The 24,119-nt window shown below is 41.8% G+C and overlaps 1 protein-coding gene across 3 annotated transcripts in view; it reads left to right on the top strand.

The window, feature by feature from the left end:
• CLYBL (citramalyl-CoA lyase) overlaps positions 1-24,119 on the top strand; it is a 160,818-nt gene that overhangs the window by 71,571 nt on the left and 65,128 nt on the right. For all 3 annotated transcript variants that reach the window (XM_066986351.1, XM_066986341.1, XM_066986358.1), the window contains exon 2: positions 11,349-11,538. In XM_066986351.1, the coding sequence (XP_066842452.1) occupies positions 11,349-11,538 (190 nt within the window). The remainder of the gene's footprint in view (positions 1-11,348; positions 11,539-24,119) is intronic.

The raw sequence follows: 24,119 nt of genomic DNA, 5'->3' as shown, positions 1-24,119 counted from the left end.
GACAGCAGGATCTGACTCCCCAGCTCAGTAGAGCGAGGGGGCTTCGTTCCTTTCTGGGTGGCATTGGTGCGCTCTCTGCATAAGCTTGCCACTTGAGAAAGAGGGCTCGGTGGCTGGAGGGGACTGAGCCCAAAGAGACTGGTGAGCACTACATTTCGTATCTCCAGTGTCCTGACCTTACCAAGGAGACAGTTTTGGAGGTGTGCTTCTGAGTTAGGTGTCGTTGTGCCTGTTCCCATGTTATAAAAATATCCTTCAGCTGGCTATGGGGAAGATCAAGTTAAATTGATGGCTGCCAACTTTTTATCATTAGTTTCACAATATTTGGTATTCCTTCAAGACCAACTTCTTAAAATGTCAGCTTTTTTTTTTTTTTTTTTTTTTTTTTCCACTTTAAAAGAACATAGCTGGGTTTAACTTTTGTAATGAAAAGCTTGAAAATACAAAGCCAAGTACACAAGAACCAGAAAATAATACTTCATCGTGCATTTTAAATGTGTTGAGTTTTTTAATCCAGTCTCACAATGTGACATCACTTTGTTCTTGATTTTTTAAATTCTTGATGTTGTTAGCAAATATAGAATGAATGGCTTTAGATTAATGGGCAGATGTGGGATAAATACTGAAGAAAATATATGTGTTGGTTTTTCATTGTAATCTGTACAAAAACAGTAATGATTTTAATTCTTGTAGCATACAAAAATACACAGAAGAACAGGGAAAGACATTGGATAATAAGGCTTTGCCAGGTGTTTATTTACTGGAGATCGAGGAAGTTTTGCAATCTCAATAAGGTTACTTAGTACCACTGCTGCTACTAATTTTGTACTTTTTAACTTTAGCTAATCGAACAGAGACATAGTTAAAGGCATGAAAACCTAGAAGTCAGAATTTTTGGGCCACCTCTGCTATCTTTTGAAATTAATAAAATAAGATCTGTTTTTCAGCTGGTTTCGCTCTCAAAGGCAATAGGGCTGGGCTTATTATTACTGCTACCATAACTGTCATAGAAAGATTCCCACATTTTGTTTAAATTTAATAGTGATAGAGGCATAGAAAATTCATTTGATCTTATATAATGTTTTCATGGTTAATAAGATTTACATATGACATTTTTGTATAATTAAAAGTACTGGAATTTCATTGCAGTAGACTTTAACTCCCGTGATTGAAGTTAAGCGAGATTTTTTTTTTTTTTTATAGCTAATCAAGAGTTTAACTGCCTCTGGGGCATTTTAAGAAAATGTTATACTGTACTTAACGAACATTATACTACAAATAAGAGTGATATTTCTGTAATTAAAACAGTCTGGATATTGCTTAATGAATGTTTTTCTTATCTTAATGTATAGGCCATAAGGATTCATGTAGTTGCCTTTATTAACTTGTGGAGTTAGTTAAAAAGCTGGTTAAAACAGTAAGTCCATATCAGGTCAATATAAAATGCTTATGTAGGGATTTCATTGCTCTTATAAATCTGACTAGTTAAAAAATAAACACAGATGCTTGTTTGTGCCATCCTGAGCCGTACTGCAGTGTAGTATTTCTGCCTGTAGACATTTCTAAAGTATTGCCTGGAACACTGCAATATTTGCAGGTGTTCTTCTTTATCGTCTGTTTTGGAAATATTTTAAAATTTGCACCATACTGATATCCAAAAGCAGACAGTGATTGTTTTCCAATTAGCATAGCTACATTTGCTGTTGAACTAACAGCAGTGTGTTTTCGTTCTTTCTCCTGTCATACTACACCAGCTTTGATGTAATTACCTTTTTCTTTTGGATGTAATTGCGATGTGGTTTAGAATTATGGTTCCACAGACTGTTCTTCAGCAATTTCATATTTACTAATTGCTTGCTGAATTTTTCTTCACTGCTTAGCTCTTTGGCACAGAAATCATTCTAAATAAGTTCACTTTAATAGAAAATAGTTCTTCAATCTGCAATGCTTGGCTAAACATAAATCATATTTTTGCTTCTCATAGTACTCTGAAAATAATATGCAGTTTCTTTCCCCATTTGAAAACAAATGCCTTAAAAAGATGTTCACCAGCTGGATTGCATGTGCAAGCTTCTGAGTCTCAATTTTGCAAAGTCTCTGTGCCAAAAAAAAATGAAAATAGGAGGCTGGTCTATGTGTAGCCTAAGAACACAGGGAAATGGAAGAGTTTCAGAATCCCGAATTAATCCCCAGTCCTGCAGGCACTTAAGCACATGGTTAATTGTAGGTGTTTGCCTAGTCCTTTTGATTTCTCTGGGTGAAGCACATGCTTGAGCAGGTTTTCAGGAGCGATCTCAAAGTGCAGAGAAGACCGCAATATTGTTTTGTTTTCCCTAAGTAGTAAAAATGTCTGCACTTTATTTAGTAGCGTAATTTGCATACACTTCTAAGTAACTGTACAGGAATCACTGAGCTGTTGGTGTTTGGCAAGTGTGGAATGCCGTAAATTGCAAGCCAACATAAAATATGGCCCATTTAGCAAAAAAATCTCAGAAGTACAAAGGAAACCTCATTTTGCAAAATCTCCCCACCACAACTGAAATTAGAATAAAACTGGTAATAAAACATCAGAAATCCTGAAAGACACAAAGCGAGGGGAAATTTTCTTCCTTCCTATGGCTTCCTCCGCACCAGTATATCGATACTCATTTTTCTTTATTCCTTTACTTCACTTAAATATTAGCAGGCACATCTTCAGCATAGTTTTACTGTAACTACATCATGAATCAGAACTAACTTTAGGGCTGGTCAGATTTTCCTTTTATCTCACACTGTGCATATACGCATTTCTGACCTGCACAGGCTTTGGTGTGAGCAGCTGCACCATCACTCACCAGGCAGGAGCCGGGCTTCGTTGAGGTTGATTTTGTCAAGCACATATTTCTTATTTTACATGGAATTCGTTAGCAAGTCCTTTACTGTTTGGAGGCTTTAGCTGTTTGGGCCTCAGACAGTAATCAGAGTAATTAGCACTTAATTCTTGAATCCTGATCTTGCTCTTGGCCACGCAGCACTTTCCACACATGCACACGGTTGGGTCAGCGGCGGCACGGGGGAAGAGAGGGAAACAGTGGAGAAAAGTGGGGAGAAGCATATCCAGGGAGAAACAAATTCTGTCCAAATGTTTTTATCAATTTTTGTGTGTGTGTGTGTATAGGGACGTGGCTGGGTGCACAACGTATGCATGTGGAAGTGTTGTGACAGAACTAGTGACAAAAAAGTGGCCCAGAATGGGCTGGAGTGGAGAGTTCAAATTGTTTCCCTTAGAGGCAAAAGAGTTTTGTTGGTGACTGTACAAAGTGAGCACCTCCTCAAGATTCAACTTTTCTGCAGAGGCTACCTGTCTGATCTATAAAGGTGCCACTGTTATTGATTTGCACTTTGTTTTTTATTTACTTCCTAAGGAAAAATTCTACATCGTGTGCCCTGTTACAGCTTGTTGGTGATTGTCCTAAACTGGAGGATGCTCAGCCTCAGAAGACATGCATTTTCCTTGGTGTTGCACAGCCCTGAGCACACATGGTGCATTTTGCTTTGTACACAACAGTGATAAACCAAAACAAATCATAAATCAACGCCATGCATCCAAAGTAATCTCTTTTTACTTTGCAACACACATGTTCAAAAGAGCAATTCTGTGTGCACTCCTTTCTGAGCCTCTTGACGTAGTACTGAATCTTCGGTTTTATTGTGGGATCTTTTTGTTATTTAAAAATTGCTGTAATGTTATTTTGCAGCTGGTAGCTGCAACTCTGTAAAAAATACGTAATACACGAGCTTCTGTCAGGACATCATATGGCTAAACAAAATTTTCAAAAATCTCTTTAGAGTGTTGCGGTTTATTAAAAATGTGGATTAAAAAGAGAGAGAGAGAAGTAACATTAATTAAATATATGAAACCACTTAAAATGTACCTATAGAAATTAAAACTTCAAAATGTCTCTATCTGTAGGAAAACAGGGAAGCGAATTGTTATCTTGGTTACACCTTCCTTCGGTGAGCGAGGCCTGGTGAATGTGTTGCGGACAAACACGTAATTTTTCCATGGTCTGTCCGAGGTTTGGGTCTGGCGGGGCAGCGATAGGTGTCCCCCGGAGCCAGGAACTTGGCTGATGCCCAGAGCGAAGCGGGGCCGGCGGCGTGGCCCAGCCGTGCCGTGTTGGCGTGACAGGCCGCCGCGAGGCTGCCGCGCCGTGAGGAGGGGAGCAGGCCGTGCACAGGGCATCATCACGTGTGTTCGAGCTCCCCAAGACAGGACACCAGTTAACCTTGGGTGATGGCAAACGCGCGCAGGCACGGACGGGCTTTCCGCTACGAGCAGCCTGTTGCCACGAGGAGCAAGCAGTCCTCGTGGCCCTGACCCATTATTTAAATCTCTTTCTTAAATTTCCCTATTAAATCGAAGAACGGTCACACTCGCATCTTCCTTAAGCCCAAACTATTTTTGCTGCTGTGAAAATGCCAGACTCTAGTAATCGGAGAAGCCGATAAAGGTCCTCCCCGTCCTCCCCCCCCCCCCCAATTCGGCTATTCTGAACTGAAAAGAAAAGCCCCATCTCCAGTCACAGCGATTCAAGCCATGGTGGAGCTCTGAGTGAACCAAAACAACGGGGTCAAATGTGGTTGAAAGAACACGGTGGGGTAAATAAAAGGTCGTTTTTTATTTTTTTTTTAATGTTTAGTGCTGGTGGGAGGAGAAAGTTTGGTTAACTATTTAACCTGTGATAGCCTTTCATCATTTTATGGCTTAGGGGTCCGTGATTTTAAGCCTTTGTCAGTAAGTTACTGGTTTGCGCTCGATCTGTGCCCCAGAAAGGCTCTGGTTTCCAGTTACAGGGCTTACATTGGTTTACTGGAGATAGGAAAAATTATAAGTAGCAGCTGAAGACACACATTTTCCCTAAAACGACTCGCCAGCAACTTTTGCAGCGGTACTCAGTGTTCGTTTAAGCACTGCGCTGCTTTCCTCTACTGACTCTTCTCCGTGTCACAGTTGTTGTGTTCTTTTTTTTATCAGAGGGACTCTCCCTCCCCGTGTCATTTGTCTCTGGTTTTGGGGTATAAGGCTGTGTCCTGCCTGCTGGAGCGAGCGCTGACCCGGGGTCCCTGGGAAGCCCCCTCTGCCCTGCTCCCTGCTCTGGGCTCTCCAGCAGCAGCCACTCCCCGACCCAGTCGGCCCCTTCGGAGAGCTGGAGCACGCATTGCGGAGGGTACGACTTGTCCTTTGCTGAGGCTTTCTCCGCGCTTCTCTGCCCCCCGTCCCCGTCACTGGATCCCTCGTGACTTTGTACAAATGCCCAGGTTTATTCTCTCACTTTCTCGAGACCTGAGAGAGGGGATCCCGCTCCCGTCTTGGCTCCTGGCATCTCACACCTGTATAACTCCATCAGCTTCAGGGGCATTAATCTCGGCGGTACATCGCTGTGAGATCATATCGGCCTTGTTGGGGACTTTAAAAGCAGACAATGCCTCTTTCAAGGCGCTTTGACTCATCAGCAAAGCTGCTTTTCAAAAGCCCTAAACCACGAGACCTGCTCGCCCCTGTCTGCCTGAGCAAGGGGCTGCTGCCTTGCCGTTAAGGAGGGAGAAAGTGGATATTTAGGTTTGAAGGATTTCTCAATTTTCTTTCTTTCTTTTTTTTTTTTTTTTCTTTGGAGCATCAGGGAGATGACCTTAGTGGTTTTGGAACAAAGGAAGAAATCAAAATGTAAAGCAGAGTGTTTGATATGTTGAAAAGCCACAGTTTTTATTTTAGCATAATTGGATCACTGTTAGTGGCAGTTGTTGGGTAAAGCACCTTAGCGAAGTTCTGGCTTTATACACAAGTAAATATCATATGTCTTCTCTTTTAACATAAGCCTTTTTTTTTTTCCTCCAAAAAAAGCAGAACTTACCAGTTTACCTTGAATTTCTTTCCCCTAGGAAAGCGCTGGGCTTTCGGAGCCCCGTATTCTGGCCGCAAAGCTGGTGAAACCATCTTTTGTTTTCCGCCCGAGAAAACGTTAGCATTTTTTCACATGTTAACTTTTCAACACTTGCGGGGAATTTGTTTTTCTTTAAAAGTGCGGTCCTTTTCTTTTTCCTCCCCTTTTCTCTCTTCTTGATATTTTTATTTCCCTTTTATATGGAGACTTGTAGATTTTGTCACTTCAAACGTTAGCTGTTCCTCCTCTTTTCTTCTGCTTTACAATACACACTAGGAGATTTTTTTTTTGCATATTCCTCCCCTTTCTCTGTGAGATATTGTCGTTGACCAAATTTAAAACACTACAGTATTTAGAATCCCCGCGGTGCCATTTGAAGTATTTGGACCTGGAAAATGCCCCAAGCAATAACTACCTGAATTGCTTTTAATTACACAATATAGCTGCATCATTTTACTTCAGATTCTTTTTGATTGATGCTGTAAGGCAATTGTAACCATGGATGATGGGATTAAGTGCCTCTTGAAGTGACTTTAGCTTCTTGTGGGAACAAAGGGAAAGAAGAGAACACTTAGTCCCTTTTGGAGTGAACAGCCTTTTTTCACTTGCTATATAAAGAAATACAATTAACAAACATTATCCCCAGAGGTGAATTGAAATGTACGTGCAGACAATAACTGCTCTTGACTGCAATTAGACATATATGATCCGAGGTATTTTGGCCATTCATTAGTGCTAATTGTTTGAGAAACAAGCCCACAGAACAAATGATTAAAATGTTAGTGCCATAACCAGGATTATTAGCATGTGTGATAAAATGCATGCGCTGCAGCTGTACCAATAAAACTCTCGGGAAAGTCGCTTTGATTTGACGAATGCTTAGCTCGGTTGTGAGCTGGTCGTATTTGCACAAGGCCTGCTGATGTTTATAACAAACAACTTCTAGCTTCTTTCCTTAATTAGAAAGAATTACTATGCAAATTGGGGTGCTTTGTAATTTCCCGCAACTTGCCTTTGTCTTTGGTCAATTATTTGTGCATGTTTGGGAGCTACTCCCTAGTAAATCAGACATAGTAAAGCCGTTATATTTAATTTCTTATCTTTATTTTTATTTTTTCACACAGCAGACAATTAGCTTGGAGGAGATTTTGAAACACTAACCGTGTTGTGTTCAGTGGGGTCTTAGATTTTGGGTCACTTCTGTCCTTCTGCCACGCTACCCTGCTGGATATCTGGGATTGTGGTTACGTACCAGTTACGGCTCAAAAATGCACAGTGTGGAATTTTTCCTGCTTTTTTCACGGCTTTCTTTAAATGCCTAAGTACGATCTTTAGAAACTTTTTGCCAGCACTGTGCCAAGAGTGGTAGAAGTAGAGATTTGGACTGTCAAGCGATGGATATTTTCCCATGTGTTGGGCACGTGATGGTGTAGGGTCTCTTCTAGCATGACTCGATCTAGCAAACAAACATAGAGCAGAGGCTCAAGTTAAAGTGCTGATCCTGAAAATAACTGATGGGAGTACTTTACTTCCTGAGCTATAAGTTGTTGGCTCCAACGAGACGGCACAGGTGCGTACAGTTCAGTAAATGTGTGAGCACGAGCAACGCTGGAATGTGAAAATGCAGTATGCATCAGGGAAATCTCTGTAATTTTCAGTAGTTTCGTTGGTTGCTGTCCCACTGTATGGCTGCCATTGCAAAGTGCAATGCCTCTTAGTAATCAGAACAGTTTTGTTTTCTCCTTCCTGAGGATGAGCTGTTTGCTTTTAGGTGAAACTGTTCTCAGAGGATCAAGAGTAACTTTAATTTGCTAGCTACTTTTACATATTTGATGAAGACTTTAGTGGAGCGCTCTGTTTGCTGAAGAAATTTACTTTCATTTCCAAGACCCACAAACATGCAGCATGCTGCTGGATGCTGTGAATGAAAAGCTGCAGTAAAACAATTTAATGAGCATTACCCAATAGCCTAGTCCTCATTTTAACTTGCAGTGCTTAGAGGAAGAAACGTTGTCTTAGCAAATTCACTTGGCTTATGTCCATGTGTTTAGTTTTAGGCACAGTCAAGCTTAGTTTGAATCATTAAAATACTTGCAGTCAGGAAACATATGCAAGATTTTCTTCCTCTTTACAGCATGGGGTTAATGATATAACTGAGATTGCAGTGCTGTTCCCCAACCCACCCACCCCCCCCCCAAAAAAAAAAAAAAAGTAACCACACTGGGGATGTTTTCAGTCTTTCAAAATAACAGAAGTCGAGATAATCCTGATAGTGTTTGCTACCAGAATAGCTAACTGTTAGTATGCTGGGTTTTGCCACTCTCAGTTTCCAAAAGGTCCATGGGCAAATAGACTTCTTAATACAGGTGCTTCTTACTCTGCAATTCATTCATTGTAGAACACAAAATATGACTATATATGTGCAGTGAGAACAGGGTTTTAAAAGCATACTTGGCAAAATAATAGCACCTGAAAATATTTATTGCAGTCACAACTACATATCCTTGATGAAGAGCCTTGTTTTACACTTGCATTTCTAGAGCTCTTTGTTTCGAAAGAAGATGCTGTGTTGGACAGCTGACAGCAGTTCCTCCCGTACTCTTCATTTTTGGCCACACCTCTTGAAAAAATTAGTACTTCTTTGACTTGCTAAAATGTTTCCTAAGACTAATAATTTGACAAAATGGCATATGTTTATAATAATCTGTGTCCTGAGAATCCTGCATTTTGGGCCCATGGGGCTACAAAGCTGAGAAGGAGATACCTGCAGTCACCAGGTGGTAGCATCGTGGATTAAATCTACCACTTCTTGAGGGGAGGCCACACTGCTGCCCCACCTAAACAGAAGATCGCAGACCTTAAAGGTGACACCTGACTGAACCTGCTCTGTGGGCACCGAGGATTTCATGTACGTGACACTCTACGCTGCTGTGTGTGGTGCTCAAATCAGAGTGGCCTTCGCAGGGCTTGCAGCGGTGAAGGGGAAACTGGCTTCAGCCCTTGAAGAAATCCCGGGACTTGTGTGTGTGACAGGAGATAAGTCCCCTTGGTGTGCTCTGAGATGATGGTTTTAGCCACTTCCATCAAGTCTGTGCGGGTAGAGGGGCTGGTGGGAGGCAGACAGTAAGGGTGCTCCGGGGGCTGCTTGTCTGTAGGCCGGAGTTAACTATTAATGGACTGAGCTCTTTGGCTCCTTTGTGCTTCCAGCACTACAGGGTTGAAGCCATCAGAGAAGAAGAATGGAAACTAATCACTTTTGTCCCCTCATATATGTTTAGTGAAGGACTGTGGACTTCTTTACTGACCTCTGTGTCACACTGAAGAAAGACCCTCCTCTTTCCATTTGAGATAAACCACTCTTCCACCTCCTCCTTGCTCTCCCAAAGAGTGCTGCTACAAGAAAATGGGATTAAGTGGATTTAACTAGCAGCCACTTGAGTTGCTTCAAGTTGTGTTATCGTCCCCACTTCAACACAAGGCAGGGGACGTGAAGTGCTTTGTAGGAGAGGGGCAAGGATGGTGCTTAGGAGAGACTCAGCGCAGGGCTCCTGGTATTGAGTGTCAGGACCTCCACTGCCCAAGTCTTGGAGCTGCTGCAGTTGGAGATGAGGATTTATTAGCAAGGTTAGCACTGCTCTTTGTAACAAATAGTGCGTCATTTCTCTTTATCAGCAAAGCTGCCCCATTGCTTAGGCTGAATTAAGCATTACCAGACATACTACAAAAAGAAGTTGGTGTTTGTTTTTTTGTGGGCTCATAAAATGGTTCCACACAGGACATGCAGGGACCTGGCAGAGGAGACGGTTGAATAACTGTCCTTTTCTGCTTAGTTTACCAAGATAAAATGTGATAAAAACTGCCTTCAAATTTTTAACCCAAGACCGATATTCAGCTTTCAGAGTGCCAGGCCTAAGGATGCTTTGGCGGGGTTAGCTTGGAAAAGCAAGTATCATAGTGGTCTGTCAGCAGTGCCTCACGTTGGCTCCAATTTCGATTGACTGAACCCGTTTCCAGGCGTCTGAGAGGGTTAGTCGTGTTCACTTTGAAGGAAAGCCATGCGCGCATGGAGCCTTGTGTCATCCAAATGTAGCAACTTGGGAAATATTATTAAGAGGGGCATGGGAGAACGCATGGGTCCCTGACATGATGTGATAATGACATATTCAGTGCGGTGCTAGAAAAGCTTTGCATTATTCAGAGTGCTGAATAATATACATGATAATGCGTAATGGTGTTATATGGTGGGATTAGTTTGTGGTGTAAGTGACTTGTGCTCTGGATGCGAAGGCAAATTGTATTATTTTGTCCTCATTTTTGATGTAGCAGAATAGGCCTGGGGGCTACACCATGAAATGGGTGGGAACAGGAACAGGCAAGGGCTTTTTTTGGAAGGCCGAGAAACACAGTGGCACCGGCTGCTTTTTATTTCCCTGGGCCTGTAATTATGGAGCAAGGCGAGCTCCCTACTGCGCTCGAGGGCAGCCTCCCCCGGCAGCCCCACTGCCTCCCGGCCCACCAGCACCGCATCTGAGGTGGATTGGCTGCTTCCTCTCCAGGAACCACCAGTGCAGGATGGAGACCACAGCAAACCTGACGCCTCTGGACCATAATGGGGCAACCCACTCAAGCCCCGTGGTGCCATGGGCTCGCACCTGCACCCAAGTGCAGTGCACGAAGTGTTTATAAATGCTAAAAGCTGCTGTGGCCAACAGCCTGCTGATGATGCTGGTGAGCTTAGGAGCTCTGTCAATCAAGGGCTGTGCTGTGGGTCTGAAAGCCTGAAGGCTTCAGAGAGGACACGTTGGGATTAGTGAGGTTCCACATCATGTGGGGTTTTCATTCCTGGCTGTTCTCTTGTTTCCCTCTCCAACCATTTTGCTTATTTAAAATTTGCATGCAAATACGTTTGTTGAAATAATGCTAAGGTTGCAAAACCAACCTTGCAAAATGGTGTTTGTTTTAACCAACACCCCTGCTTCATTCACAGCATGCCATCCAGCTTCTGGAGCACACGTGGCAGATAGCAGCCTCCTTGCTAAAGCAGCCCTGATCTGTTCCCAGCACAGCCTCCAACCTATAGAAGAGTCCGGTGACAGAGTGGGAGTAAAAACCAAAAGCGCTTCCGTATTTAATATTTGTCACAGTGCACAGAACAGGCAGTGTAATCAAGGCTACATGGATAACCTCAGACCTGGCATTTCTTCAGTTCTGGGTGTTAAAGTTTGCAACTTCTGTTGAACATAGTGATTTGGGGGCTTTATACTGTAATTAACTGTAATACTGATATCTCCCTACCTGAGCTCTTCCTGAGAAATAAACCCAAACTGCTCCTATTTATATAAGAAAGTTTCTTTTTTAAAATATAGTCAAGTATTCTTTAAAGCATTGTAGCCAAGAGTCTGATTTCACCGATATCCTTCACAGGCTGAATTCTCCTCTGCCAGCTGGTGTTCCCAAGCTCAGTTACCACGTTGCATCATCTCACAAGTACGTTCCCAGGCGAGCTGTGCTGTACGTACCTGCGGATGACGAAAAGAAGATACGAAAAATCCCATCACTAAACGTCGATTGTGCGGTGCTGGACTGTGAAGATGGCGTGGCTCTGAACAGAAAGGTAATTAAAAATTATCTGTGCAATACAATCAGCGTTAAACAGAATGTGTGGAAAAACATCACCTTTGCCTTGGGGAAGTGGCAACCAGAGAGACAGAGATAAATCTTAAGATACACAAAGTAAAGACATAGTGATAGGCTTTGTGGAGTTAGTTCACAGTCACCAAGTTGGGATTTTGTTGTTGAAGCAAAAGCATCTTCAGATTGTGAGCAAAAGATGATGGGTTTGGGCTTGAGCTTTTGGGTGTTTAGAAAGATTGACTTGTTGAGATTTTCAGAAGAAATGCCAGTAGGGGTGTTTCTGAAGGAAGAAGAAGTTAGAACCCAAGTGCACCAGCATTTGGAGGGCATTTTAGACTGAAGGAGCCGCAAGAAAGCAGGCAAAGAGAGCAGAGTGAGAAATGGATGTACATGTGTACCAGTGCTAAGTTTTTGTTGATGTTCATTTTTGAAAGAGAGAATGAACTAAACATGCGTTCAGATATGCTTGCTAGCAATTTTTGTTTTTAATATCTCAAAGTAACCATTTCCCTTTTAAAATGTTTCACATCTTAAAGCATGTATGTCAAAAACTGGTTTGAATGTTTCATAGTGAAAAATATTTCTGAACTGGAACATCAGTTTGCCATAACATCATCTTCATATTTATAAGTTTTCCTGTTCATTTTACAGTGCCTCAAACAACAGCAAGTGCTGTTTAGGGTTTGAGTATGAATGTGTTGTCCAGGAAGTTATGAAAACAGGTTTGAAAATTTTCCCATGTAATCTCAAAAATGTGTATGAAATTTTATTGTTTTCTGTTTTTTGGGGGATTTAATGCTTTCCAGAAGGACTCTATTTAATAGTGCTCTCTTTAAATTTCAGGTCTTTACATGTATGTCAGAAAGAAAAAGTTCACGGAGTTTTCATATATTTATTTTAGTTCTGAAAAGTGAAAATAGCATAGCTGAATGTTCATGCGTACTGTTGAAGACAGTTGGAAAACATTTTCCAGTTGCTAAAATTCTGTGTGGGAGACTATAATTATATTTGCTGTCACAGTGAATTAGTATTGTTTAGTTCATATCTGGGAGGCTGCTGCTGTTAGATGACACAAGACACAACTGCGTGTTAAAATATTGCATTTTTAGGTTCAGCTTAATTGTATAAAACAAATCATTTAAAGCAGAGGCATCTATTTGTTATATAGGATGACAGCGAACCAAAATTTCTATGATCAAGTTGACAAAGTTGATAGTAGCAGTTTCTAAAGGGTGTTAAAATTCTAGCTCTGTTGAAGTGAAGGAGAGTTGTGCCACTGGGTATAAGATTTCAAAAAAATTAGGAGAAAATTATGTAATACAAACTGGAGATGACAGCTGAGCCCCTGACTGAGCTTAAATGCAAACAAGAAGCAGACAGGGGGTAGAAGTGGAGGCAGACTACCAAAGAGGAACACAGAAGTGCTGGATGGGCACGTAGGGACAGAAGGAGGAAGGTCAAAGCTTGGCTGGGATCTAAACTGGTGAGGCTTGAGCAGGTCGACAAGAATGGCTACCACGAGTTTATCAGCAGCAAAAAGGAGAAGAAAGACTAGGGTAGTATGAACCCAGTCCTCCATGAAACCTTCGTCTTTACTGTGAGTCTGCTCCCAAGCATTTCCTAGAAGCATAATTTGGGGAAGGAGGAAGTAGCCACAGTAGAAGAGGAGGAAGTCAGTGTCTATTTAAATAGGCTGGTCCATGGGACCAGACAGGCCGCACTGGAGGCTGCTGAGGGATCTGGCTAGTGTCATCCTGAAGCTGCTGTCTCTCATCTTTGAAAGGCCATGGTGACTGGGGGAGGTTCCTGATGCCTGGAGAAAGGCAAATAATGCTGCAGCCATCTTCAGAAAGGGTAGGAAGGAGGAAACAGAGGCCCATCAGCCTCACAGTAGTGGCTGGGAAAGTGATGGTGCTGGTTCTCATGGAAGGTATTTCAGAGTGCCCAAGGCCATAGCCAGAATGGACTGATCAGGAACAAATCATGGCCTAACAAACATGATTGCTTTCTCTGAATAAATGAAGTAACATCTTTGAGTATTAGGGAGAAATGGATGTCTGCCTTGACTTTAGCAAGGCTTTTGACATGGTCTGCCATAATATCCTGGTAGTTAGTTATCCTGAGAAGAAATGGACTGGGTGGAAAGACTGTAGAGTGGGTGGCAGTTTGGCTGTACATAGGTGGTGCGTGTTGCATGGATTTTGCATTGCCCATTATGGGACCAGTGCTGTCTATGTTCTTCATTAACAACCTCATTGATGGGAGGGAGTGCACTCTCACCACGTTCATGATGACACCAAACTGGGGAGATCAGGGAAAACGTTTTTCCCTCTGCAGGTAGTCAAACACTGGAAGAGGTTTTCCAGAGCAGTGTTGTCTCCTCCCTTCACACGTGTGGGTTTTCACACGTTGGCTAGATGAGGCCCTAAGTAGCCTGGTATAGAGCTTAAGTTAGCCCTGCTTTGAGCAGGAGGACGGACAGGGTGGTCTCCTGATGTCCCTTCCAACCTGAATTAGTCGGTGTGATTGCATGGTCTAGTAGCAAAGCATAATTCAAACTGATTGGAAGATCGAATTTCATTTTTAGATCTGCCACTGATACTCAGGAAGACTTTGAGAATTAGGTTCTGTGAATGTAAAGCTGAAATTATTACTGCTCTTGCTGCTTAATTTATTAATGTTTCTGAGGTGTTTGGAGACTTTGTGTGAAAGATGTGTCAAGAATATGCACTGAAGTACAGTATTCACTGGCCCATTGCAAATGGGTCATCTGAAACTGAGGGGAAAAAAAAACATCAGAAAACATGGCAATGCTGAGTTTGTCCTTTAATTCGTTATTCTTACAACAAATAGTACTGATGAATTTTGCTATTTATTGCTATGTTTTATATCAACAAAAATTCTACTTATGAATTTTCTCACTGCTGAAATGTTGGGTTTTTCAAAAATCAGAACCTGGTTGAAGATTCGCAGTACCTTGCATCAAATTTTTCTGCTTACACAGACCTTCACTTGCATTAAGTCCAAGCAGGAGAAACCCTTGCATCTTGCAACAAGAAGTTCCCAAAGAGAAAAATTCTCAGCTTTTAAGGGTAAACAAGGTGAAGAAATGGCTAAAAAGCAAAGTCATAGTGTGCAGAGTACTGGAAGCCTGGAAGGAGAGTGAGAGTTGATCTGCTCTGAGTAGAGCATGAGGGACATTGCAACGCCTTTGAGACTAGACAGGGCTGTAAGGAGGTCTTCAAAAATTTGGAATAAGGAACTTGATAAGAAAATATCCCAGTGTTGCTGAAAACTTTGGCCTTCTTTTACAAAGTTAGATTTAACCTTGCTAAACTTAGCCCATGTTGGCTTCGCAGCCTGGCTGGGGCTCCATACAGTGGTTTTAGAGGTTCAGATGCATAACATCACATGGTGTGGACCGTCATCTGCCTTCCCAGGTGTCTGGCTCTGTAGGATGTTGGGAATTTCTACAAGATTGTCCTGGTTCCAGTTAGGACAGAGTTAAGTAGCTCATAGTAGCTGGTAGGGTGCTATGTTTTGGATTAGGATGAGAAGAGCGCTGATAACATGCTGATGTTTTAATTGTTGCAGAGCAGTGTTTACACCAGGCCAAGGACTTTTCGGCTTCTCGCTCTGTCCTGCCAGCGGGCAGGCTGGGGGTGCAGCAGGAGCTGGGAGGGGACAGACCCAGGACAGGACCCAAACTGGCCAAAGGGGTATTCCATACCATCTGACGTCATGCTAAACAATATATAGGGGTGGCTGGCCGGGGTGGGGGGGCCGGCTGCTCGGGGATAGGCTGGGCATCGGTCAGCGGGTGGTGAGCAATTGCATTGTGCATCACTTGTTTTCTTACACATTATTATTGTTAATACTATTACCATTATCACTATTATTATTATTATTGTTATTATTATTTTCCTGTCTTAATAAACTGTCTTTATCTCAACTCACAGGCTTCACTTTCCCGTTTCTCTCCCCCATCCCAGAGAGGGAGGGGGGAGGGTGAGCGAACGGCTGTGTGGTGTTTAGCTGCCAGCCGGGTTAAACCACAACAAAGATATAGTTGGGTTTTAGTTGAGAGTTTGGGGGGACTTGAATACTGCTAAAAGGAAATTACTATCCCTGAGCTATTGTTCACAGCTGAATATAGGAGCTCATCCCCACTAATGTATGCATAAGCTTTCTCCAGTGTTGCTGTCCATTTTAAAGAAATGGTTGAGTGGGCGATATTATTGGGCAGTTCAAATAGAAATCCTAAAACTATTAGAGATAATACAGATTGCAGTGTTGATATATTGCAAGTGCATCGCATCATACTGTAGAGACTTATTGCAAAATGGTACAAAATGGTAGATACCCATTTTAGTTCTTTGCAGGAGGAGGCCTGAATATTCTTCTATTTTAGTTATAATAAAGAAAAAGACAAAATAGATGGCTGCATCAGGTACTTGACCAAGTCATATAAGCCAGTAGGTTGAGTCGTATGTTATGCCATTGAAAGGTCTCTGTGTAGCAGCTGAGCTGTGAGAAAATATCTCGAGGGCTCTCAGCCAAGTCAGCACTCCCTGGTGTAGCTTTCTCTGCAGAGCTGCCTTACTCACCGTGCTTCCATGCCAGGTGAACCTATTATCTAGTGGAAAAGTTTCCTCCTCCTGCTGGAGAAAGGAAGATTTCCATGCCAGTGCTTTAATTTTCCAAAGGCAGAGTGAGCCAAGCTTTCCTTGTTAGTTCTGCAGGGTTCAGGTTGCCACCCTTACATGAATGTTTTCTAGACCAGCATTTTTTTCAGTAGGATCCCGTCTTCAGTGCTGCTCTTCTTCAGAGCATCCAGGGAATGTCAGCTGCTGGGTCAGCCTAGAAAGTGACCAGTTGGAGCTGCTACTTGACTGTTTATGGCTCTTTCTGAGCTGTTGACAGGTTTTGGAGCATTTTGATATCTCCAGACCAATGCTATTAGTGGCTTTATCTTCACAGAGGTCAGTTGAATAACTGAGATATACAGAGCCTTACTCCACAGGCTTACTCTTACTATTTCTCGTGCTCCTTCAGGCCAGCCAGGGCACAGTCCCTTCTGCCAAAAATGACCCTTGAAAATCATCTCAGGAAAATTTTTAAGGGGCTACAATTCACTTTTCTTTCACTGGGGAATGCCAGTGTTATGCTTAGGAATCAAAACAAAATCCCATGTTTCCCCACCATGCCCAATTTTCACTGTGAGAGAATTGTTTTTACAAAATAATTACTTAAAGTCAGTCAAAATACTTATTTTATGTAAAATCCAGAAAACTTCATTCCAATTTCGGCTTCTGTAAAATACTGTAGAGCAAATAAGTTTTAAAATGAAAAGTCATTTCCAAATGAGAACTGAAGGGCTCTCGTCTGAATATGCTGAACTGCAATGTGTCTGTAATATCGAACCTGTTTTTTCCTTAACAAGGCAATACCTCTCTCTGTCCTTCTGCTCAAAGTGATGAGACCAGTTTAAACATCAGTCTTGATCTCATGGTCCCTGCAAATACATTTCTGAGGCATCCCAGAGCCCCAAGAATGTGTATTTAGCAGAGAGCCTATTCCACGTCATCATGTAGAAGGGTGTTGCAGGAAAGAAAAACTGATGGTTTCAGCAGCACTGGGAGCTGTGGTGTTTTTTCTGTTCCTGGGCTGCAGGGTTCAGGTTGTTTCTCCACACCTGGTACCCCTATCGGGTATCAAAATCACAGCTTGATTATCTGCACAGAAGGTAAAGCCATATGTGAGTCTTTGCTTGTATTGAGACAGTGGCATCCTGAGCAGTTCAATGATCAGGGAGCAGCCATCAGGAAAATACCCTCCTTTGATTAAAGCATTTTCTTTGTAACCTCCTGTGCTCAGTTCTTCCTCATCCTGTAGCAGGAGTCCCTGTCCAGATCCCTTTCGGCCTGTGCATGTCTTCTACTCCCCAGAGGCCTCCCTTCCTCCAGCCTCTGGGTCATAGTTTAGCAGCCTCTGGCCTTATCACTTAATAAATAGCTTTCCTCTCAATGTTAGTTTTTAGTCATATTTGCCAGGATGCTACCCCAGTAGTGGTGTTAGACCTAATTGCCCTGCTAAATTTCATGCCAGGGAATTAAATCCTACCATCCATGAACAAGCATTTATTTATCACTTTTTCTCATTAAAAAAATGGCATGCAAAAAGTTATATTGCTCATGTTTTTTATATCAGAGGTGTAAAAGCAATGCCTTAAAGTATACATACGGCTGGGAAACTGCTGGGGAGTCCTCCAACATGAAGCACGTCAGTTACAATTATGAAGTTGTTGTTCCTCTGGAACTGAAGAGTTCTCCTTCATCCAATAGAAGTTATTAATATTCAGGGCTGATAGGGGACTGATGAGGGTTTAAGCTCTCCAGCCCTTTCTGCTGTGAGTCACGATCGTTTCACTTTGTCTCTTTTTGAAGGAAGCTGCTCTCTCCACCAGCACTTGAGCATCAGAAGCTGGGGAAGAGGAAGCCTCAGCTCCATCCTTTCCTCTCATCCCTGCCTTCAGAGGGCAAGCAGCAGTCCCTGAGCCTTTCTGCTCTCCCTGCAGCCCTCGGCAGTGAGGGGAAGCTCAGTTTGGCTGGTAAGATGGGTAGGGACGGACCTATTTTGGCTTATCCGCAGCACGGCCTCTTAGGGTCATAGCATAAATTTGCTCCCAGTTAATATCTTGTAGCAGCCACTTAAAAGATCATTGCTGTGCTGTGCCATCGAAGAAAAAAAAAAAAAAAAGGAAAGAAAAACAATTAATTCTTTTGAATCATCTGTTTTTAAAAATAGGATTAAAGCCTGACCACTCTTCAGACTGTTCTGTTATGAATAACGCATACGTAAGAGATGACTCGAGTTCATTACAGTTAAGAGCAGATCATCCGCATGCACGCTGATTTTATGGAGATTTCTCCCCATGAGAATGCCTCCTCCATCGTGCCAGCGATCTGATCCTGGGGTCAGAACAAACAGCACGCCAGAGAGAGAGCATCGTTGCCTACCATTTTCCCCCTAATCTGAGGCCTTCTGACCTTTTTATTCCTTATCACTGATGAGAAGAGGCTCTTGCATGCAAAATAACACTTCAACTAAATTTGAGGGTGGAGATAAATACATAAAGTGGGTCAGCATGGTACACAAAAAAAAAATCCTAGGCTTTCCTTAGTGAAATGTGTTTCCTTATTGATCTTATTGAAGGCTTTTACAGTATCACTGGAAAAAAGCTGCAGTTGGTTTCCATAAATCTCTAGCTGCTTCAATTAAAATCAACAGTTTTCCTGTGTTATGCAATGATAATCTTTTTCTTTTTTTTTTTTTAATAAAGCCAAGTTGGTTAGGATTTATCAGTGCCGCAGGTATTTCTCTAGGCTCATAGCGAGAATGTTAGCTAGTACTTCATAGGCACAGTTGCATGAAACATTGATAACTAGGTTATTTTACCAGGTCTTTGCTTTATTTATAATAAATTAGTACTGTACCTAATTGTATTCCTCCTACAGGGAGAAGGCTTGCTGATAAAGTGTGTAGAGAATGATTAAATGTACACAGGCGCATAGTAGGGTGACTTGTCTTCAAAAGATGCACAAAATTAAAATGGGAATGCTGCTTTCCCTGGTGGCTTACCATTATTAAAAGTCTCAGTAGCATGGGAAATTTCTTCTGTAGGAATTGGGGAGTCCAGAAGTCTCTCTGGTTTATAGTAGGGAAGCTGAACTGTACAGTGAAACTCTGCAAGGCCTTTTTGATCCTTGAAGAGTTCTGATGAATATACATTTTTATGGAAGCTGTAAAGTGTTTTCACGCCCTTATTAATCCCCCCATGGTCCTGGAAGAACTGCCACTCCTGAGTGGTAGCTTGACAATAAAAGTTCTTGTTCCTATTGTTTTATTCTAGAAGCCAGTCATCTTCCATATATAAAGATATGAGGATTCATAAGTACGATCACAATATTCAGCAATTTTCTTCTTAATGAGCTCAATAGTGCCTCTGTCTCTTCGAGCTGAGCCTTTGAATTGCCAGTTATTTCTTTTCCACTGATTCAGACGTATCCAACCAAGTTTGACTTGGACATGTTCTGATATAACTATTACTGCTGACACAATGGTGTCTAGAAACGTAGGGAAAATGTCTTGGCTCAGTATTAACAGGAATTTCAGGCAGGGATTTATTAAGAGACCTGGGAAAATGTTTTAGAGTACACAGTGCTTGCATAGACTTGGAATTCGTGGCACTTTAAGTCGTCACGTTTACGGTACTGTGTCTTGAGGCACAGCAGCACACCTGGGTACTGAAGGATAGCTAATTGCAGGGCTGGAGCTCGTGTACTGCTACACATTTCTGTAGCATTTCTGGACGGTTTTGCAGAATTTTCTGTGTCTTCATAAGAGGAGGGACCTGCCTGCACAGCCAGTGAGCATCTAGCGCTGTTCGAAGGGAGCCATCGGTTTTCAAGTGTCCTACTGAAAATCAAGCCAGTACAAAAAGTTGTGTATACATGTGTAACATGGAAATCCATCGGATCAAATTTGGGCACACTTTTGTTTGTATGCAGATCCATGCATAAGGTTATGTTGACAGGGCTGCAGTGGTGCTGGAGGTGAGCAAAACATGAAGGTACTGCCCAGACTGCAGTCAACAGCATTCTCAGCACTCAGCATTTGCTCTACATCGTTTTTGTTGGCCGTGAGCAGAGCAATACACTTGTTTGTCCAACTTTCTCTTGCAATTAATCCTGAAGACTGGTCTTGAACCTAAGACCCCATGGTGCTTGTAACCAGTAGTCCACCCTGGTTATTCTTACAGGGCCACAGTCTGAAAACAGACAGGCAAGCCAAGCATGAGGAAACTCACAGACTCCATTAACAGTGACATGGATCAGAAAGTGGTAGGAGACATAGAGAATATAGCACTTGCCCTCTTTGTAAAATTTTTCTGCTATTATCTCTACAGTCACAGTTGAGGCAGTCCTTATTCAGGTAATATTTCTCAATGAATAAGGACATTTGAGTCTAAATGAGTAATTCAGGATTAAACCCGTCAGGACTTTGAGCTTCTTCCTAGTGTACACTGCTACACATCAACGTAAAGGTCTTCCCACCTCCTAAGCTTCCCCAGTATCCCTGTGTGCTTCTGGTTAGCCTTGTCACGTTTCTTGTTTCCTAAGCAACTTTCAAAATTTAGCCTGTTTCTATCAGCTGTTGATGATTCCTCAAATGTTCTGTGAAATCAAAGCCAGGGGTTGCTGCTCTGGTATGCACTTGTGTTTTGCTAATTGCAGGACAGTCTACTCCCAAAATAAGCAGAGAACCACCTAAAAACAGCCTTTTATTTCCACCGTGTACTAAGCATATGCCATGACATCCCTTCAGTTTAGAGTGGAGTAATGTATCTCTGTTCAACAGAACACAACACACGGATTACAATTGCTTAAAGCCCTGTTTTTTAAATATTCTGTGAATGACTTTCTTCTCTGAATTGTGAATAGGCTTTGCATTAAAGAAGGTTTTATACTGCAAAAGAATGCACTTCCATGGCACGGGCTGCCACGTGAAATAGCTATGAGACCATACCTCTGATTTACTGGAACTGGAGAGCATCCAGAACCATGAACACACTGTACACTAACATACCACAATACAACAAATGATACTCAGTTCTTGAGATTTTTCTAGTCCTTGTCATAAAAAACCATAACAAGCGGGGACAGAACATTAGGGAAGTGCAAGCATTTGTTTACTCACACCTAAACCTGCACAGCACTGCATGTGACAGGCTCCAGGGGCAAGAAAGCTCCTAATGTGTCCCTGGGTTGCACATTGCCATGCCCACATCTTGGGCTTCCCACCAGGGAATTCTTTTGCGAAGGAGCAAAAACCATGCCTTTTTTTTTCTTTGTTTCACGTAAGTCTTTCATCTAGCAGCATTCAAAAACTGCTGTTTCGGCAGTGCTTTTCATGTACGTATGGTGAATGTGTGGTTGTTAGCACACCTAAGTGTGTTGGCCGAAGTCTATTGAAGTTGATTGTATTTCTGTCTCCCAGGACAAATGCACAGATTTGCAAATCCAGCCTTCTAAACATTTTGATGTTACTGTAAGCTGATCTGCTGAGGTTGCCCATCTTTCCTTTTGGCTACGAGTGCCAGAAGGGAGTTTATGATCTCGCTTCTTGTTTATCAATAAACAAAGTGATAAGTTGACTGTGGAGTCTGATTAGCACTTTGCATCATTTCTGAAAGGATAAATAAAATCCTACTGTTTTCTGTGTTTGACTGCGATTTCTGTCTTTAAAGGAGCTTGGTTGCTCTGAGATTTCTGTTTCAACTCCTAAATGGCTGCATAACTTGATACATCTACTGTGTATCATTGTAATAGCACTTTTTGCAGTCTTTTTTTCACAGCAGTGCATTAGGACTACCCTCTCCAGAACAATGTACTTCCCAGTTACTGTCTCTTCAAGGCTGGGGGAAAAGAACTGCAAATATTTGTCTTCATTTCTGATCACTGGGCTCCAGAAGATCGTAAACCCTGGTGTTGTTCCTCATTTGGGAGCAAATGGTTGGGACGATCACGGCTGTTATTTTAGGATCATTATAAAACATTGCTAGTTCATTCTTTCCTCCTTACTTTTTACAGTATCTTATGAGATTGCCTCAGAATAGCTGCTCCTATGCCAAGCTTGAGATAACTTCATCTTCTGTTTCACAATACAATTGTGCATTATGAAGGGTTATGTTGAACAAATTGGTATTCTCTTCCAGCTTAGTCAGGTTATTTGGTTACATTTAAAACTTTGATTCCACAGGGACCCAATCTTCCACTCATTAACCAATTATTTTTAAATAGATTAAATTTAGATCATAATTTAGTATGCATTTTCTTGAGAAAAAGGGCAAATTAATGCATGTAAACATGGGTGAATCTATTTAAATAAACTGTCCGCAAAATCCTTACAATATGTAAACAACATTTGTTATGCCTTGGAGATAGCATATGATTGGACTCATGAGACCCTGTTTATCCTACTGAACAGTTTCTTTTATAACTTCAGAGGGAATTTTATATATTTATGGCAATAGCAGGGTGTTAAGTGTAGCTAGACAGAAATTATACCTCAGCTATTTAGTTAATGCCAATAGGGATTAAATTAGATTTTATAGCTGTTAGTAGAAGTCTGTTTTGTAGCTAACAAGTGGGATTTTTAAATCCTGGAAAGCATAATCCTATTATAAAACTGGCAGCTGAATTAACATTATCTAGGAAGCAAGTCTTCACGGATTAACATTTTTTGACATTAACAAAGAAAAACTAATGCTACAGGGATATTAGATGCTTTTCCCAAAAGTAGGAAAAAAAGGGAGAGTGAATATAGGACAAGATAAATGGCACAAATACTGCAGTAGGGAAAAAAATGGAGTGAAATATGCATGAGAAAGGAGATCTGGGAGTGGCCATGTTCTGTCTCAAATGCAAAGAGATACGATAGGAAAAGGCTGTACAATTGGTACCTCACGTGTTAGCCCATGTGTTGATCTATACGTTCACGCCTTGTGACTAACTTGCAGTTGTCCCACATGAGCGTGGAATAGCCACGAAGGCTTTATCCTGTCCTGAGGTCTTTGCATTCCAGATGGGTGCTGTAAGAGCCCAGAGCCAGCAGTAATGCAGAAGAAACACTTATCCCTTTATTTAATAGGCCCATAAAGCTGTTACGCGGATATCTGGAAGCTCTCCGTACATCCTTACAAGCTTTCCTTGAAGGACAGTTATAGAACAACTGCTGTAGGCGGTAGAACAGAAGATAAATGGGTCACTGAACTTGCTGTCTGGCGATATCTTTTTTTAGGTATTGGTGGACTAGATAGGCTGAAGACAATGGTATATGCCACGTCATATTTCAATTAAAAATCTCTATCACAGTAGAAGAGCAAACATTTAATTATTTAAAATTACAAAGTATACATCTACTTTTCATTATTTCAAAAGTTCTATGTTTAGAATCTGAGTCCCTAGTCACAACTGCAGCACAGAAATAATGAAAGTATATTTTGTTGAGTGGAGTATTGAAGAATCCACTTGATGTACACAGAACAATTGTCCAGACTTTGTAACATCATAATCAGTGTTGATCCAGTGCAGGTTTTACTGTAACAGTATCTGTTGGCTGCCATCTTGTCTAACAAATTTCTTCCTTCTTAGCAAATATAGAATATTATTAATTACTAATGAGAGCTGAACTGAAACAATTTGTTCTAACTTTGCCTTCCAACCTCCAAATGTCTTGACTCAAGTAAAGCAGAACTGGACCTGAGTCACTGTAAGACTGGACTTTTGCTATCTGAGATTGAACTGTGGCTTTGCAAACCTAATACATGGTTTTATGGGTTGATCCTTAGTTTGGTGCTTTTGAAATGCTGCATTTTTCCATTCCCTTCACACATGTGCTTGATTTTGTAGCTGGTGGGAATTCACATACTGAGCAACCTCTTAGTAGCACTTGATTTGACTTGACAGACACTAGCAGAAAGAGTGACTGGCTTTTATC

Source organism: Anser cygnoides, chromosome 1 (assembly GCF_040182565.1).
Source record: "Anser cygnoides isolate HZ-2024a breed goose chromosome 1, Taihu_goose_T2T_genome, whole genome shotgun sequence".
Classification (NCBI taxonomy): Eukaryota; Metazoa; Chordata; class Aves; order Anseriformes; family Anatidae; genus Anser; species Anser cygnoides.
This window is presented reverse-complemented; position numbering and strand designations above follow the sequence as displayed.